The sequence below is a fragment of the Dendropsophus ebraccatus genome, chromosome 2, assembly GCF_027789765.1.
Source record: "Dendropsophus ebraccatus isolate aDenEbr1 chromosome 2, aDenEbr1.pat, whole genome shotgun sequence".
NCBI lineage: Eukaryota > Metazoa > Chordata > Amphibia > Anura > Hylidae > Dendropsophus > Dendropsophus ebraccatus.
The window spans coordinates 183,264,210-183,281,383 of NC_091455.1; the positions used below are offsets into that span (position 1 = coordinate 183,264,210).

Consider the following 17,174-nt stretch of genomic DNA (forward strand, 5'->3'; position numbering starts at 1 on the left):
GAAAACCTACTGGACTCCTAAACCAACAAAGAACAGAGATTTAAATCAATAACATATACTAGTAAAAAGGTGCCCTGCAGGTATATATAGAAATTTATGCCAGATGACCTTTTTGCCCAAATCCCGACATATACTGTTAGGCTATGTTTACACTACGTAAATCTACGGCCGTAGTTCTCGGCGCAGAACTACAGCCGTAGATTTGCGGGGTGGAACATAGCATTGTTTGCTATGGGATCCCGGCCGGAGCGTACACACATCGTATACGCTCCAGCCGGTTCCCATGCGCCGCCGCAAACAACTGACAGGTCCATTATTTGTGGACGGAATTCAATGAATTCTGTCCGCAGAAGGACCTGGCAGTTCACACAGTGAAGCGAGCAGCTCCAGCCGCTTGCTTCACTGTGCGCTAAGAAAGATCATCCGGCCGGTACTTAAGCACCGGCCATGATGATCCGGGCTGAGACCGGCCGGTCTCATCCGTAGTGTGAACATAGCCTTAATGTGAATAAGGCCGTACAAAAAGCGCCTAAATCATTTGCTTACTTTGCGGTGACATTACCTCCACTATGGAAGTCCCTGTATACAGAACCATCTTTAGGCCATGCCAGACACTGTATAACAGCGGCCGTTCCGTGACACGGCTATGTCACAGAACGGCCGCTCTCTGTGAAGTTCACCCCAGCCGGTACTGCAGTATCGGTCGGATGAAATTCACTTCTTTTTAATTGGAATGCAGGCACATTCAGGTGTGCACGCGTTCCGATTAACCATAACATACAATGTACAGTGTGGCTGGAACTGTACTTTAGATTGTTTGCACAGTGTATTTCGTGCGGCCGCTGTTCAATGAATAGCGGCAGCACAAAATAGACATGTGAGTTTTCTGTGCGTCCACATGTAATCCCGGCCGGAGTGTATACAGTGTGTATACACTTCAGCTGGGATTCCATAGTAGTGAATACGATCATGCAACAAAGGCTGTTGTTTAATCAGAAAATTCAGTGTGTGAACGAGGCCTTAGGCTAGGTTCACACTATGTAAAAACAACTAATTAGAGAAATAACGGCCATTGTTGGCACAATAATGGCGGTTGATATGAAATACGGCCGTTGCTTTTTGAATATGTGCCTACCATATATATTTACTTGCTATAAGTACTATTGATATGGGATATTTTAGCCCAGTAATATATGACATGAATTATGTTAAATCAGTAACTAATTCAGAATTTTTCAGTTGTGTTATATCTATAAATATATATATATATATATATATATATATAATTTGCTATTTTCCTCTTTGTTGTGGTGGACACTGTTGTTTTACGTGCCCTCAGTATTGGGACGACTTATAAGCAGATAATTATAGTAAGTGTAACCTATAAAGCTTTTCAGGTTCAAAGATTCCACAACGTTATAAGACTAAACAAACAAACTGACAAAGACGAAGAGGCCTGGATGGAGCGCCGAGCAGTCACGTGGAGATCTCTTCACAATCCGTAAGTGGCTTTCAAACACTCCAGAGGATTAAAGGACATAGGCACGTAGCGGAAATACACGAGTGGAAACAATGACAGGATCTGGAGATGGCTCTATGAATTGTGCATAGTGGCCGGCTACACTTTTAGAATAGCTATAGAGGCATCATGAGGACATTTCTTACATAGGAACAGAATGAACTGAGATGGAAAATTGCTTCGGAGAACAAATTAATCAGAAATGGAAGCGAAAAAAACATGTAAGCCAGAAGCGGGATGTCATATACTTGTGTTGTCTTTTGTTTTGATGGATAGAAATGAAAGAAAACAACAGTGGTTATAATGTATAATGCAGGTATAAGGTAGAATACAGTACATGTGGTTATGAGTCATCATGAAGACTGGTCGTCAATATCTGTCAGTACAATGGAGATGGATTTATTACAGCTCAGTCATATGTTCCGTGGGGACGTCTGCAGTCAATTCATATGAAAACAATAGAAAGGGAAATAAAGGGGTATCTCCTTGTTGATTGGGGTATTTCAATTTTGTAAAAAAATTATATATATATAATTATGTATGTATGTATACTAACTCTGATTGCAAGTGGTCCACCTCTGGTAGTCACTGGCAGTGTGCATGGAACACTGAAGCCAATTACGGTTTTCAGGGGCCACATGCAATAACGTGTGTACAGTGACCGCATCAGAGCTGTTCTAAAGCCACGCTGGACCAGAAGTGACTAGCAGGGTAAGTATTTTTTTCTCCCTCCCTGCCCCACGGAAATTTTTTGACAAGCATGGAATATCCCTTTAAAACTAGACCAGTTACAAGTGTGAGTGGAAAGACAGAGAGCCAATGTATTCTTGATCAGGGCCCCACAGCATTTATCTATGAGCGTTTATCACGAGGGCTCACAGTTAAAGGGTCAGAGCAGATCTGACACCAGCTCTCAGCAGAGTATATAGAGTATATAGAGTGTGGTGGCCAGGCGCGCTGTTCTCTCATCCACTGCAGATGCAAATTTATAGGGGGACAGGCAGCGCCTTGACTGGCATACTGGGTGGCCCACTGGGCATTTGCCCAATCCACGCAATGCCAGTCCGGGCCTGTACTAGCCTGTCATAATATGTAGGAATTGGAATTCTACAGAACCATTTAAAAGTCATTGGGGATTACCAGCTATATCATTTGTATGTTTCAGTAAAGCATTGTTGTTCCCTTTTTCGAACAGAAGCCACAAGACAAGTTTGAACGTAATCTAACTTTATTATACCTGGAAAAGTTTTGGATTTCTAAATTAAACAGGTCTTGCAAATTTCTTTAAACTACTGTCCATCCTTACCAAGCATAGCCTCTTCTAAACCTCTAACTCATAATGAAATCTGTACTCTTTATGGCATCAATATCAGAAATATACTTTGCATTGCTGTCCAGAGTTTTAATGTTCTACAAAAAAGGAACTATTGGACCCCAAGTGCACATGTGTAATTTTCCTAAAGTGTACCTGTCATGCCGGCCCATTGCCGGAAGCGTGGCAACTTCTTCTGTTGAACTTGAAGTTATGGTCTCCTTGGATACCAACACGCAATAAGATCGTAATGTGCACGACCTTTATTGGATCCAAAGTCCAAGACTTCCGGTTTAAGGGTGCATTCACACTACGAAAACCACGTAGAGAACTTCCCGCGGATTCCGCCGCTCGCTCCCGCTTCAATCTCTGCCCATCCCATAGACTCCATTTTATGCTAAGACGGATTCTGCCATCCACCCAAGTAATTGAAATGTCAATTCTTTGGGTGGATGGCAGACTCCTCCTGAGCATAGAATGGACTCTATGAGACGGGAGGAGATTAAAGCGGGAGCGAGCGGCGGAATCCGCGGGAAGTTCTCAGTGCGGATTCCGTAGTGTGAATGCACCCTAAACAGAGGAACTCCCTGCTGATCCAGCAGCTAAGCTGGCATGACAGGTACACTTCAATGTCTATACATCAGCAACCTGTCAATAAGGGATGTCGAGGCATAGCCCGATGTAATGCGGACTGACCCACTGACTTAAATGGCCAGAATGGTCATATGTTCTGTCCATTTCCTGAACGTGGTCTTATACATGGTATGTCCAGGAAATTGACTGGTTGGCGACTTATAGCCCGATGTGGGGAACAATACAAGATGTGAACCCCCCCAAAATCTCTAGAACAAACGCTGAGAAGCACTTGGCTGAGCACTTCTCTCCCCAACTCCCGGCAGGTGATGGATTCCATAAAAAGTCTATGGAACTCAGCCGCACACTTGTCACTACTCATTCTAGCATTCATTTTCATTACACATCGAAAGTTTTTTTGAAATTATATTAACACTTTACACTTGTATTATTTGTATTACTTTCACAAGTCAGGGGACTATTGTGGGACCCTAACAATCACTGGGCCACACATAGGGCCCCTAGAATAATGGATTTCTGATAGTCCTCAGATGACATTATAACAACAATTACGTATCTTAATTCACAGGGCGTGAACATTTAGGCTACTAACTCTGGACAATTTGGTCCCTTAAGCGATGTTATTCCACATTGAATACAATGATTTTAGCTGGAGCTTGGAGTTAAATATTTAATGCTGACATTGTGGCATTGTAAGAGACAACTGGTCCCTGTCTAGTTCTCACTCACAATGTTGTAGAGAGAAGGAAAAAGTTATTTATGTTATTTTAATGGGAAGAATAACTAAGATGCTTTCAATGCAAAACCAGTTGTCACTTCAGCGCTGCAGTAAAAGCCCCATGAGTTATGTCCCTGCTCGTTCTATATTACATCAAATGGTTGTATGAGAAGCAGAGCCAAGCCTGCCAGCCATAATTGCCAATCTAATTTCTCTTTATTGATTTCCATTAGCAGTAAGATACTTTTAGGACTGACAAATATAAGGGGATCATTATTTTTTAATTATGTTTTTAGAAAGGAACAGAGTGGATTTCGTAATGTATCTGAAATAGGGACTTGCAATCCGGCAGGCACAACACTCTCAGACAGATCATTTTCATATCAATATGTTTTCATTAAAGGGGTTGTTTACCAATTTTTTTACTTTTCGTTCAGATCAACTAGTCCTGATCTGTAAAGTTCCTCACCTGGACAAAGGTGGCAGCAGAGAGCGCTTTGTCAGACTGGAGATAATACATCACTTCTTGCAGGATATACAGCAGCTGATAAGTACTGGAAGACTGGAGATTTTTAATAAAAGTCAATTACAAATCTTTGCCACTTTCTGGCACCAGTTGATTTGAAATATTTTTTTTTGGGGGGTGAACAACCCCTTTAAGTAAATTTTTCATCTAAGCAAGAAACAGAACATCATTAGGATATATAGTTACTGGCTTACTGTGGGAATCTCTCTGCTAAGGTCCCCAACAAAAGCTAGAGTAAAGAAGTCCCTTCTAAATCTGGTGGCGTACAGCACAAGTCAAATTGGGGCCCTGTGCAAGGACTACAACTCTTATTTGAGTGGAGCTGAGTTGCAGCTCGCTCCCCCGGGAGGGTTCACTTTAGGGGGCTGGGATGGGCCTGGACTGGGAAGGGCGCTAGGAGGGTCCACATTAGGAGGGTGAAGCAGGCCTGGGCTGGGAAAGGCGCCGGAGGGTCCGCTTTAGGGGGTTGGGGCAAGCCTGGGCTGGGAAAGGCATCGGGAGGGTTTGCTTTAGGGGGTTGGGGCGGACCTGGACTGGGAAGGGCACTGGGAGGGCCCACGTTAGGAGGGTGGGGCGGGTCTGGGCTGGGAAGGGGTCCGCTTAGAGGTCTGGAATGGGCGCCAGGAGGGTCCAAGTTAATATAAATCACAGGGGTCGCCCGGAATCTTTATGCTGGTTCATTAGTTTATTACTGGGATGGGCACTGGGAGGGTCCATGTTAGGAGGGTGGGGCAGGCTGGGCTGGGAAATATTTTCAATATTTAAAATACAATGGACATGTACTATCGACAGTACATCTATCACTCTCACTACATATATTACCGTGTTTACCTGGAAAATAAAACAGTGCCTTATATTAAAATTGATTCACAATGAGGCACCATGTCTTATTTTTGGATTGATGTCTTATTTCTCCAGCACCACAAAAGCACGTGAGGGAGAGATGTCAGCAGCAGTGGGCAGGAGAGGGGTCAGAAGCACAGGCGGGAAAGGGATCAGCAGCATGGCCGGGAGAGGGATCAGTGGCACGGTCAGGAGAGAGGTCAGTAGCATGGGAGGGAGAGGGATCAGCAGCACCAGAGGGAGAGGGATCAGTGGCACTGGCAGGAGAGAGGTCAGCAGCATGGGAGGGAGAGGGATCAGCAGCACCAGAGGGAGAGAGGTAAGCAGCACGGAACAATCACTGAGAGGGAGGAGGCGAACGGCAGCGGGTGCCTTACTTTCGGGGGGGGGGGGGCCTTTACTTTTGGGCTGAGGGTGCGTTATTTTTATGGGGGTGCCTTACTTTGGGCTACCCTTACCCTGCACCTAAGATTCCTGTCCACCAATAAGCTCTACCTGTATTCCTGCTAAGCCTCACCCCTTCGTTAAGCCCCCCCCACTTGCTTCTCCTTTTCCTCCAAGGTCAGAAGGTCAGACCTGCAGCAACTTAGCACACCGGCTCATTTGGCATTTTCTTGAATTGCCAGATGGACAGTCCAGCCTTTTATATTTATTGCCTTCCTATGGGGATGGCTGGGCTGTGGTCTAATATGCTGGTTCCTCAATAGCAGAAAGCATCCAGAGTCATGGGCGGTATATATGGCAGTGACGTGGATGCCAGTGGTGGATTAACTGTATCATGGGCCCCGAGCTATTCACATAACTTGCCCCCCAATGCCATATCTATAATTCACTTTAGGCACTCACTCCCATTTCTAGAACCACCTACCCATCTCTATAAATGCTCCCCATCCATAATGTCAAAAATGGTAATAATGTCCCCTTCTGTAGCCCATGTGGTATTACTTCCCTTAATAGAAGGGCTGGTCTAGATTTTCTTATTGGTCTAGTACAGGGGTAAATTGCCCTCACACAAACAATCTGAAGTTATTGTTCATTAGTTACAGTAATAATAACCCCTGCACCGCCATACAGTAATAATGACCCCTGCACCGCCATACAGTAATAATGACCCCTGTGACACAATACAATAATAATGTCCTCTGCTCTGCCATACAGTAATAGAGTCCCCTGAGCCTCCATACAGTAAAAATGTCCCCTGTGCCCTCATACAGTAATAATGCTTCCTGTGCCTCCATACAGTAATAATGCTTCCTGTGCCTCCATACAGTAATAATGTCCCCTGCAGCTTTATACAGTAAGAGTGTCCCCTTTGCCCTCATACAGTAATAATGTCCCATGTGCCTCCATACAATAATGTTCCCTGTGGCCTCATACAGTAATAATGCCCCCTCACCTCCATACAGTAATAGTGTCCCTGTGCCCTCATACAGTAATAATGCTTCCTGTGCCTCCATACAGTAATAATGTCCCCTGCAGCTTTATACAGTAAGAGTGTCCCCTTTGCCCTCATACAGTAATAATGTCCCATGTGCCTCCATACAATAATGTTCCCTGTGGCCTCATACAGTAATAATGCCCCCTGCACCTCCATACAGTAATAGTGTCCCCGTGCCCTCATACAGTAATAGTGTCCCTGTGCCCTCATACAGTAATAATACCCCCTGCACCTCCATACAGTAATAGTGTCCCCGTGCCCTCATACAGTAATAATACCCCCTGCACCTCCATACAGTAATAGTGTTCCTTGTGCCTCTATACAGTAATAATACCCCCTGCACCTCCATACAGTAATAGTGTTCCTTGTGCCTCTATACAGTAATAATACCCCCTGCACTTCCATACAGTAATAATGACCCCAGTGGCTCCTGTTCCATCATGTAGTATTACACCCTTGTACCCCCATACAATAATTATGCCTCCTGTGCCCCCTATACTGTAATAGTATCCCCATAAGGTAATAATGTCCTCTGTATTTCCATATTGCAAAAGTGCCCCACCACTTGGTTGTGGCCAAATTGTTTACATACAGGACCAGGGCACTATATAACGGGGTACATTCACCCAGAATCTTATATTTATTGGTGTCGCCCATTAAGTTTGCTGTACTGTGCAAAACACGAACATGTAATTATCGCTGCTTAAAACGTTTAACGAGATTTAATGCAGAAGCAATATATCACTGGTTGACTGTAATTCATAGCAGGTCCTGTGATATTAGATTACTATTAAAACTAGCACACAAGACTCAGGTGTTAAAATAAGCAATTCTCCCAGCAGATGCCTTCCATTTAATCACTGCTCTGGGTCCGTGGACGGAGAGAGGTCCAATGTAATTATATAAGCTGTAATCCGTCTCCGATTATCTGCTCTCCAATTCCAGCTCTGTGTGGAAGAAGTGCCTCTCCCTAGATACTGATATGTCCTGCACAGGAAGGAAAAGTGATTACATCATTGCTGAGATCTACTGACCATTCTGTCTTTGTTATTTTTTCTTCAATTATATTATTAGATTGAAGCTAATGATTCTTATAATAACCCGTGATGGCCCATGCTGTCTGATTATGTTTACCCATGATGGCCCATGCTGTCTGATGATGTTTACCCGTGATGACCCATGCTGTCTGATGATGTTTACCCGTGAGGCCGTGATGGCCCATGCTGTCTGATGATGTTTACCCGTGATGGCCCATGCTGTCTGATGATGTTTACCCGTGAGGCCGTGATGGCCCATGCTGTCTGATGATGTTTACACATGATGGCCCATGCTGTCTGATGATGTTTACCCGTGATGGCCCATGCTGTCTGATGATGTTTACCCATGATGGCCCATGCTGTCTGATGATGTTTACCCGTGATGGCCCATGCTGTCTGATGATGTTTACCCGTAATGGCCCATGCTGTCTGATGATGTTTACCCGTGATGGCCCATGCTGTCTGATGATGTTTACTCATGATGGCCTATGCTGTCTGATGATGTTTACACGTGATGGCCCATGCTGTCTGATGATGTTTACACGTGATGGCCCATGCTGTCTAATGATGTTTACCCGTGATGGCCCATGCTGTCTGATGATGTTTACCCGTGATGGCCCATGCTGTCTGATGATGTTTACCCGTGATGGCCCATGCTGTCTGATGATGTTTACCCGTGATGGCCCATGCTTCCCGATGATATTATAGTCTATCTATGAGGATCCTCAAGACCTTTGGGCGCAAAAATGTAGCGCAAAAAAAGCTAACAATAATAGTAGATGGATCCTACTGGACCCTACTCTAGACTAAGGGTGGTATTACATGGGACGATTTTTCGGGGATTACCGATAAACGACCTCAAACGACTGCTATTACACAGTATGATGATCGTTACTTACGTGTTATTACACCGAACGATGTTCGAACGAATTGTGAATGATAAACAATGTAAATTCTATTAAATGATTTATGATTTCTCGTTGGCCGTTTAACCGTTGCCTGCTATTACATAAAGTGATTATCGTTCAAACGATAATCGTCACGTCCAATACGGCCCTCAGATAATAAGATCCCAGAACAATATACAATATATTATTACTATATTGTAATATCTACAGACAGGAAAATGAGTCCTCATATGAATACAGTAATACCTCGGTGTTCAAACACTTTCGGTATTCAAACAAAATTCCCCCTTGAAGTTTTGTTCGGAACTCAAAGATTGTTCTGTACCTAAACAAAATCAGGGGAGATAACGGGCAGCTGAAATTTTGTTCAGCTGACAGTTACTGAGGTGTTTGGGAACACCAAGGTTACAGGAGTGGGGACTGCCATCGTAATGAGGGGAGTCCCAGCTCCTCCAGCCTGCCCCAGCTCTCTGCACCCTTCTCCGTTTTGCCTCCGCCCTTGCACCGATGCTGGCTGCCCTCCCCACCACTGATCCTGCAGCCCCCTGCTGGTGCTTTCCCTGGGCCACCGCTGCTTCACCCCACCACTGGGAGCAGCTCCTGCGGCCTGCCCCAGCTGCCAGTATCCATCCATCTTATGAATGTAGCCAAACTCAGTGAGTGCATCTTCCGGTTGTGTAGTTGAGACTGGCTAATAACACATGAGATCTAAAAGCTGAGTATTGTTTTTTGTCATGTGATGTTTACACTTGAGTAACCTTTATGTACATAATGCTGGAGAACCCCTTTAATTCCGCCCTTGCTACCTAAACATTTCCTATCTATTGTAAGTAATGAGAAGCTGACCTTACAACTGGGGACAACTCCTACAAGATGCGCTCTCTCTGATTTCTTGTGGTCTAATTTTAGTATGTGGTTGTGCTAAGTGTCACCATAGTGACTATTGGTCAATACAAACTAAGCCTGGAGTTTGCTGGCCTAGGTATACACACAGCTCCTCAGCCGGGATCAGGCCAGTCTGTCAGCACAGTAATGCCTAACTGCAGGTTCATTGGGAATACAATAAGGGAATGTGAAAAAAAAAGTTAAGTAAATTGTGTTGCCCTTTGCAACCAGTCAGATTTAAGTTCTCATTTTTCTATTGAAGTTTGGGAAAAAATAGGAGCCCCCTAGTGGATGCTCTAGGTAATGACTTCATGTTCTTCTACTATGAACTGATAGCTGTATAGGAATAAAACAGCAAATATTCTCTCTCCTTTATATATATACCCCCCATCATGTAAAACACTACTACCAATGGCCACAGCACAGGAATACATTGGCTTATAAGATGCTACTGCTGATCTATAGAAAATATTTTATTAAAGTCTGTAAATCCCTCAAGACACGTTGAGCATCATTCCACCGAAAGTCATATTACGCAATCTGAAACGGCTTCCTTTGGCGTAATTCCTTGAAGCGCACGTAGCAGTCATAAATGCCGTTGTGGACCTAAACAATGCCTTGCCTTTCATCCATTGACTAAACAGGTGTCATGCTATACAGCCACCATACAATGGGCATAAATTATTAAAGCTGATTGCATAGTGGCCTGTCACTCCAAACAGCAACTGCAGAATACAGGAAAATACCAGCGCATAACACAGTACATGGGTAGGGTAACCTTGGGGTCTTTATTACTGCATTACCTAGGCTTAAAGGGGTACTCCAGGATTTTTTTTCTTTAAAATCAACTGGTTTCACAAAGTTACATAGACTTGTAAATTACTTCTATTTGAAAATCTCCTGTCTTCCAGTACTTATCAGCTACTGCAGGAAGTGGTGGATTCTTTCTAATTTAACACAGTGCTCTCTGCTGCCACCTCTGTCTGAGAGAGGAACTGTCCAGTGCAGTAGCAAATTCCCATTATGCAAATGGAGTCTATGGATGGAATCATCATTCTGTACACACATACAATGAGCAGTTCACATATGGGCTTTGAGGAAATTTATATTATATTATAATATATTATTTTGCTTTCTTTTACTTGTTGTATATTATCTTTACTGATAAACCAGTATACTTTACACTAATTTGCTCAGGAGGTGCTGCACCTAATGTAATTCTACCATGCTGAATGTATATTACCATAATTTTATAGCCACATAATATACCGAATGTTATTACTGTTGTTTCTATATTCTTTGTTAACCCATATGTTAGCTTATTGTACTTAATATGTTAACTTTACTGTTGGCACTTAAGTCAATGCTTATGGACTTTCTCTTTTGTAATATGTTCTTAAAAAAACCTAATAAAAACGTTGAACCAGAAAACCTCTCCTTCTCTGGACAGTTCCTGTCTCAGACAAGGGTGGCAGCAGAGAGCACTGTGTCAGAATGAAGAAAATACACCACTTCCTGCAGGACATACAGCAGCTGATAAGACTAGAAGACTTGAGATTTTTAAATAAAAGTAAAATACAAATCTATATAACTATGGCACTATATTAGGAAATAGATAGCTAGTCTATAACTTAAGGTAGCTTCAAAGATGGCGTTCTTTGAACCCTAATAAATCTATATTACGCACTACCACTACTAAGCACTTTTATTGCTGTATATAGCATTGCATTAATGACATTTCCTGTAGCCCAAGCCGCTGCATGTAAGAACTGAGAAGTAAATTAAAGGGAATATATATATATATATATATATATATATATATATATATATATAAATTTTGAAATATATTATGGGTCCCTTTGGAGACAAGGTAATCCTGAACACCCTCATAACCTGAAGCTCATTGTTCAGACTCCAGAGGTGTCAACATGGACCTGTAATCTGGTAAACTGAGCTACATGTGGTTCGTAGATCTGACTAGTTTAGCACCATTCTTAGTAGGGGCCCCATTTGTCAGCTCAAAATGTCCTAACAGGTCATATGAAGAAATGTCTAAAATAAATAGCCCTTTAAATCATTAAAAAGGTTCCCTGCTTTGAACAATTCCTTCCTTGCAAGTATTGTTTATTGTGGACAATAGGAAACATTGCACTATATGGCAGCACTCGTGTATCTATACAAGGTGCTGCATGCTATGGTTCTGGACCTTGGGCCATGGTTCTCTAAACATCCATAAATAAGTAAATATTTTTTAAACATTTAAAGCCAGTTTTATGTGCACCTCCCATACTTTTACGGTACACATGTGGTAGTATTACACAAGCAGACCAAGATCAGCGCTCGTTTAAGGAGCCTACTACATGGCTCAATTACTGTATAGGTAGAGCCACACAAATTATAACTTTGTGTGGCCTGTTACATCCTTCATTGTTGGTCGCACAGCTCCTATTACATGGGGCGATGTCCAGCTGGTAGAGATTAGTGAACTTCGGCACGTTCGGGTTCGTCCGAACCTGAACGCTCTTCATTTCATTACCAGTGGTTGAATGCAGCCCTAAGGAGTCTTGGAAAACATGGATGTTCACACACAGAAGAGACAATAGCTGTTGTTTGGCGCTCAAAAACAACGGCCATAGTAGTGAGTGTGAAACAACAGTTGCACTAAAAATTGCATTGATTTCAATGTCAGTTATTTCCATGGCCACGTTGTTTGAACAACGGCTGTTGTTTGGTACAGCCATGGAAATAACTGACATTGAAATCAATGCGATTTTTAGTGCAACAATGGCTGTTGTTTCACACTCACTACTATGGCCATTGTTTTTGAGCGCCAAACAACAGCTATTGTCTCTTCTGTGTGTGAACATCCATGTTTTCCATACACTGTGTGAACAACAGCTGTTGTTTTCATTGACCTCAATGCAACACATTTCTCTATGATAAGAATTGACGTTTTTATTGCAAACAACGGCCGCTCTTGTCATAAAAATACATTGTGTGAACTTAACCTATGGCTGCATCCAACTTCTTCAGCCACCGGTATCAAATGCAGAGCAATTAGGTTCGGATGAACCTGATCGTGCTTGAGGTTTGCTCATCTCTACCATCTCGGGATCAATGGTTTTTAAACTTGCTTGATGCTGTGTTCACACATTCAGGTTTTTTATTGCATAAGGGTGTGTTCACACCTACAGGATCTGCAGCAGATCTGATGCTGTGTTCAGTTATTTAAATGAAATCTGCTGCAGATCCTGTAGGTGTGAACGCACCATAAATAAATAAAAACAAAGTCAGGAATGGTTCTGAAAAAAACTGAATTCTCAGTCTTTCCTTTATGTCCTGTCCTCAATTTATAATCTCTTCCTGGCTTTGGCTTCAGTAATTGCGATTAAAAACCTGGCTGTGTGAATAGACCCTTGAGCTATGTTCACACACTGTACTTTTTCTTAAAAGGTTGGCCATTGTTTTCAATTAAAACAATGGCCACTCTTTTTATAATGCATGGATTTCTATTGAAGTCAATGCAAACAACGGACGTTGTTTCACACAATGTATTGAACAACGGTCATCAAAATAATGTAATTTATTTCCAGCTGTTGTCCATACACTTCAAGGCAATTTTTCATTTCAAACAACAGCCGTTGGTTATGCATAGTGGGAACATAGCCTTAAACATGTGATCAGCTGATGAATTGGCCTGTTTGTTGGCCGTTCACTGAGCCTTTCACATGGGTCTTGTGTAGTAGGACCTGTAGTCATATGTGCTTTCTACTGCAATTCCCCTCTTGTGTGTGTGCCTGGCCTTTGTTGTACATTTCATATAAAATACAATCTCCTAAAAAGATTATACCTTGGAAGGTTAGAATAAGAATAGCCATTAGAAAAAGTCAAGATCAAAGCATTGCGTATAAACCAGTGTGGCCTTTGATGGCTAAATTACATTCCTTGGGCAGGTAGGGGGCGGGATATTTATGAAAGGCCACCACTGCTATATTATAGCTCTTAATATTTGCTATAAACACATATTGTTCTTCGGGATTCTATATATCCCTTTTTTGTCAAGAACAATGTGTATGAGAGGTTTGGTTTGGTTTGACGTAGTCCCATAATATTACAATTAAAGGGTTTGTTCTTTTTAATTAACTGGTGCCAGAAAGTGCCAGAGATTTGTAATTTACTTCTATTAAAAAAATCTCAAGTCTTCCAGCACTTATCAACTGCTGTATGTCCTGCAGGAAGTGGTGTATTCTTTCCAGTCTAGAGAGCAGGAGAGGTTTTCTTTGGGGATTCGCTGCTGCTCTGGACAGTTCCTGTAATGGACAGAGGTGGCAGCACAGAGCGCTGTGTCAGACTGGAAAGAATACACCACTTTCTGTATGACATTCCTGCAGCAGCTGATAAGTTTTGGAAGACTCAAGATTTTTTAGTAGAAGTAAATTACAAATCTCTGGCATTTTCTTGCACCAGTTGATTTGAAAAAAAAAAAAAAAAAAAAAGGTGAACAAACCCTTTAAATTGTAACTACTACCAAACTGATGAATTAGTCCGGGTCCACACATGTCGGAGTTGTTGCGAATTCCACACAGCAGACCGACTAACAGTATAATATAAATAGTGTAACATCCATTCCCACACAAGCTACAGCACCAGCCTCTGTCCATAAAGGATTCACTGTTGACTTGTACATTTATGTATTTTTATGTATCTTGCACTGTATTTCACTCTTTGCAGTGTTAATTGGATTCCACCACACCCGTCTCTTTCTCCTGCTTTGTTCAGGGCTGCAGAAGGTTTAGGCTAGTGATGATTGACAGTTCTTTTACCACTTATATTCCTTCCTTACCAGTCTTACCAGCCACTAGTAATCAAATGGCGCGCGGTTCAGATGTTTTTATGTCTTCACAAAACACGCCATCTTATTCTATGGCTTAGTGGCAATACTGAAAACTGCAAAATTTTAGGATTGTTTTATAATACAGAAAGAAAAATGAAAAACTGGAAAACTCACAAAAAATTCTCACAGGTGGAGTAGTCAAGACAGCTGAGGGCAGTAGTCTAGGATCTGTCACATGTGGCTTTGAGGCTGGCTGGTCCTGTATATACCCCTATGGAACCATGAAGCTTATGTCAATGGGTGCCTGCAGAGTAAAGGAAGTCTAGTTTATCTCTGTCAGGGTCAGTCACCTAGGATATTTTATAGAATGCCAGTACCTTTAATGAGAACCTTGGATAATCAAGGAAACCTATACAGACATTGACCTGTACAATATATACACTGAGAACTACTATCCACAATGTACTAGAGATGCTGATACTCTGAAGAGTTTAATCTTCCACCGATACCTTAAAAACCTATTTGTCAGAGCAGCTCTAGCACTTTGCCTCTTTACATCACGGAGCTCCTGTCACCTACCTAGAGTATTATTATCCTCAGAGTAAGAGTATTATTACCCTCAGAGTAAGAGTATTATTATCCTCAGAGTAAAAAAAAATCTGTCTCCTTTCATAGAGAAATTAAAGTGGCCCATAAGGAATAAATCGTAGTGACAATGGTTGACTCCAAATCATTGGGGCCTATCAGTACATCGGCATAATGGAAATATGGCCCTCCGCTGTGTTTGTAGCAGGAAGATCCAGAGACATGTAGTAAAGAATCTCGGCACTCACCAAGTAAAATAACTGTCATCAGGAAACAGCAAACAAGCACGCGTTTTGGCCAAGTAGCCTTCATCAACTTCACTGTTGGAACTTTTGCTGTTGATGACATGCTTTGCTGAATAAATAGCAATTATTCTTGGTGAGTGCCAGGATTATACATATCAGTACATCAGAGCTTGTACCCAATGGACAGTCCTCTTGTACTTTGGTAGGGGAGTCCTGTAAACCCGACACAGCTTCTAATCAATTATCATGTATAACAACACAGGCGATCCCCAAGAGCACTACATGGCTATGTTTACAAGTCTCATACAGAGTAAATGGAGTGGTGGCCGAGCCTGTGCATTGTGGCTGCATTCACTTAGGGGACAACTGTCCTCCATACCTGTGATTAGTGGGGGATCCAGTGGTCAGACACCTTCAGATCAACTAGTTATCTGCTATCTTGTGGATAGGGAATAACGTTTAAAAGTGGGATAGCGCCTTTAATTCGTTGGATGCTCCAACTCCAAACTATACCGCATAACAGCTACATCACTGAATATCATAACTGAACACTATAATCAATGAGTCAATCAAAAATGAATGAATAAATGAATGATTGGTCTATCTATCCTTCTGTCTACTTATCTATCTACTTTGTCAATCATGCAGTATTTTTTGACAATAAAGTAAACATACAGTATGTATAGATAGATAGATAGATAGATAGATACTTAGATATAGTAGGAAATCCAATCTTGTGAGAATATATTAAAAGTGATTATATATTCAATATATATATATATATATATATATATATATATATATATACACAGCAGAATTATTTTACATATTAATCTATCACTTTCATAGCGGTTATCCTTTCTTTTTTGGTAAATTATCACCATGGATTATATGAAGCTGGGGTATAATAATACTAATAATAATTATTATTATAAAATGGTAATTTTTTTCATATTCAATATTTATTAAAGTTTTCAAAAATAAAAAAAGGGGGAAATGATAAAACATAAAAAAATCAGCATACTGAACAAGCTCATAACAAAGAGCAATAAAATGGTAATTTTAAGTGAAAAATTAAAAACTAAATTAAATTAATTTGAGATTATTGCAGTCTGTAGATGTGCATTGTATTGAAAATAGTTTTACTTGTAGAGCAGACATAGGGAGAAATGGCTATGTAAGTTCTATTAGGGGATGCAAAACAAAATTGTATATGCAAAACCTTAACACAACAAGGTGCAGGCATCATACCTAGGAGTCCCTGAGGTTCTGATTGACGTCTCTCAGTGCCCTGTCCCTGATCCTTACGTTTCTTGCTACCTCTGAGACTGCCAAAACGCTTCATCAGGGGGCAGTAAGTAATTCCGCTTCACCAGATCATATCCACAACAAACAAAGAGGCAAAAATTCAATGCAGCGTAAAATAAAAAAAACGTCCGCAATAAGTAAAAAATGAGACTAGAGATCCTGGAGAAATCCACTTGTTGATTGAGTTTAGGAAGTGTAGAGGAGAATCTCCCAGCCAAGCTGCATTGCCAGCTCTGCTATAGATCTGCAACTCACACACTGAATTCTTCTCCTTAAGTGGAGAAACAGGCTGCAGATACCATACAAGATCTTCCTGCTTGGGGAAGGTCAGCGGTGACTGATAAGGCTCCTTTTATAAAATTCCACATCAGGAAAAGCCAGGCAGGGGATTGTCATGTGCGGTTGTGAATAATGTCTCTTTA

At 41.7% G+C, this 17,174-nt stretch overlaps 1 protein-coding gene across 4 annotated transcripts in view; it reads right to left on the reverse strand.

The window, feature by feature from the left end:
- The window catches only part of PRKAG2 (protein kinase AMP-activated non-catalytic subunit gamma 2), a 208,607-nt gene that overhangs the window by 91,173 nt on the left and 100,260 nt on the right, over positions 1-17,174 (reverse strand). Inside the window, exon 1 of one of the 4 annotated variants that reach the window (XM_069958860.1) lies at positions 16,696-17,104. The exons of the other annotated variants lie outside the window; for them this stretch is intronic. Within the exon in view, the coding sequence (XP_069814961.1) occupies positions 16,696-16,789 (94 nt within the window). The 5' untranslated portion in view covers positions 16,790-17,104. Of the gene's footprint in view, positions 1-16,695; positions 17,105-17,174 lie in introns of those variants that run through there. 4 annotated transcript variants of the gene reach the window in all.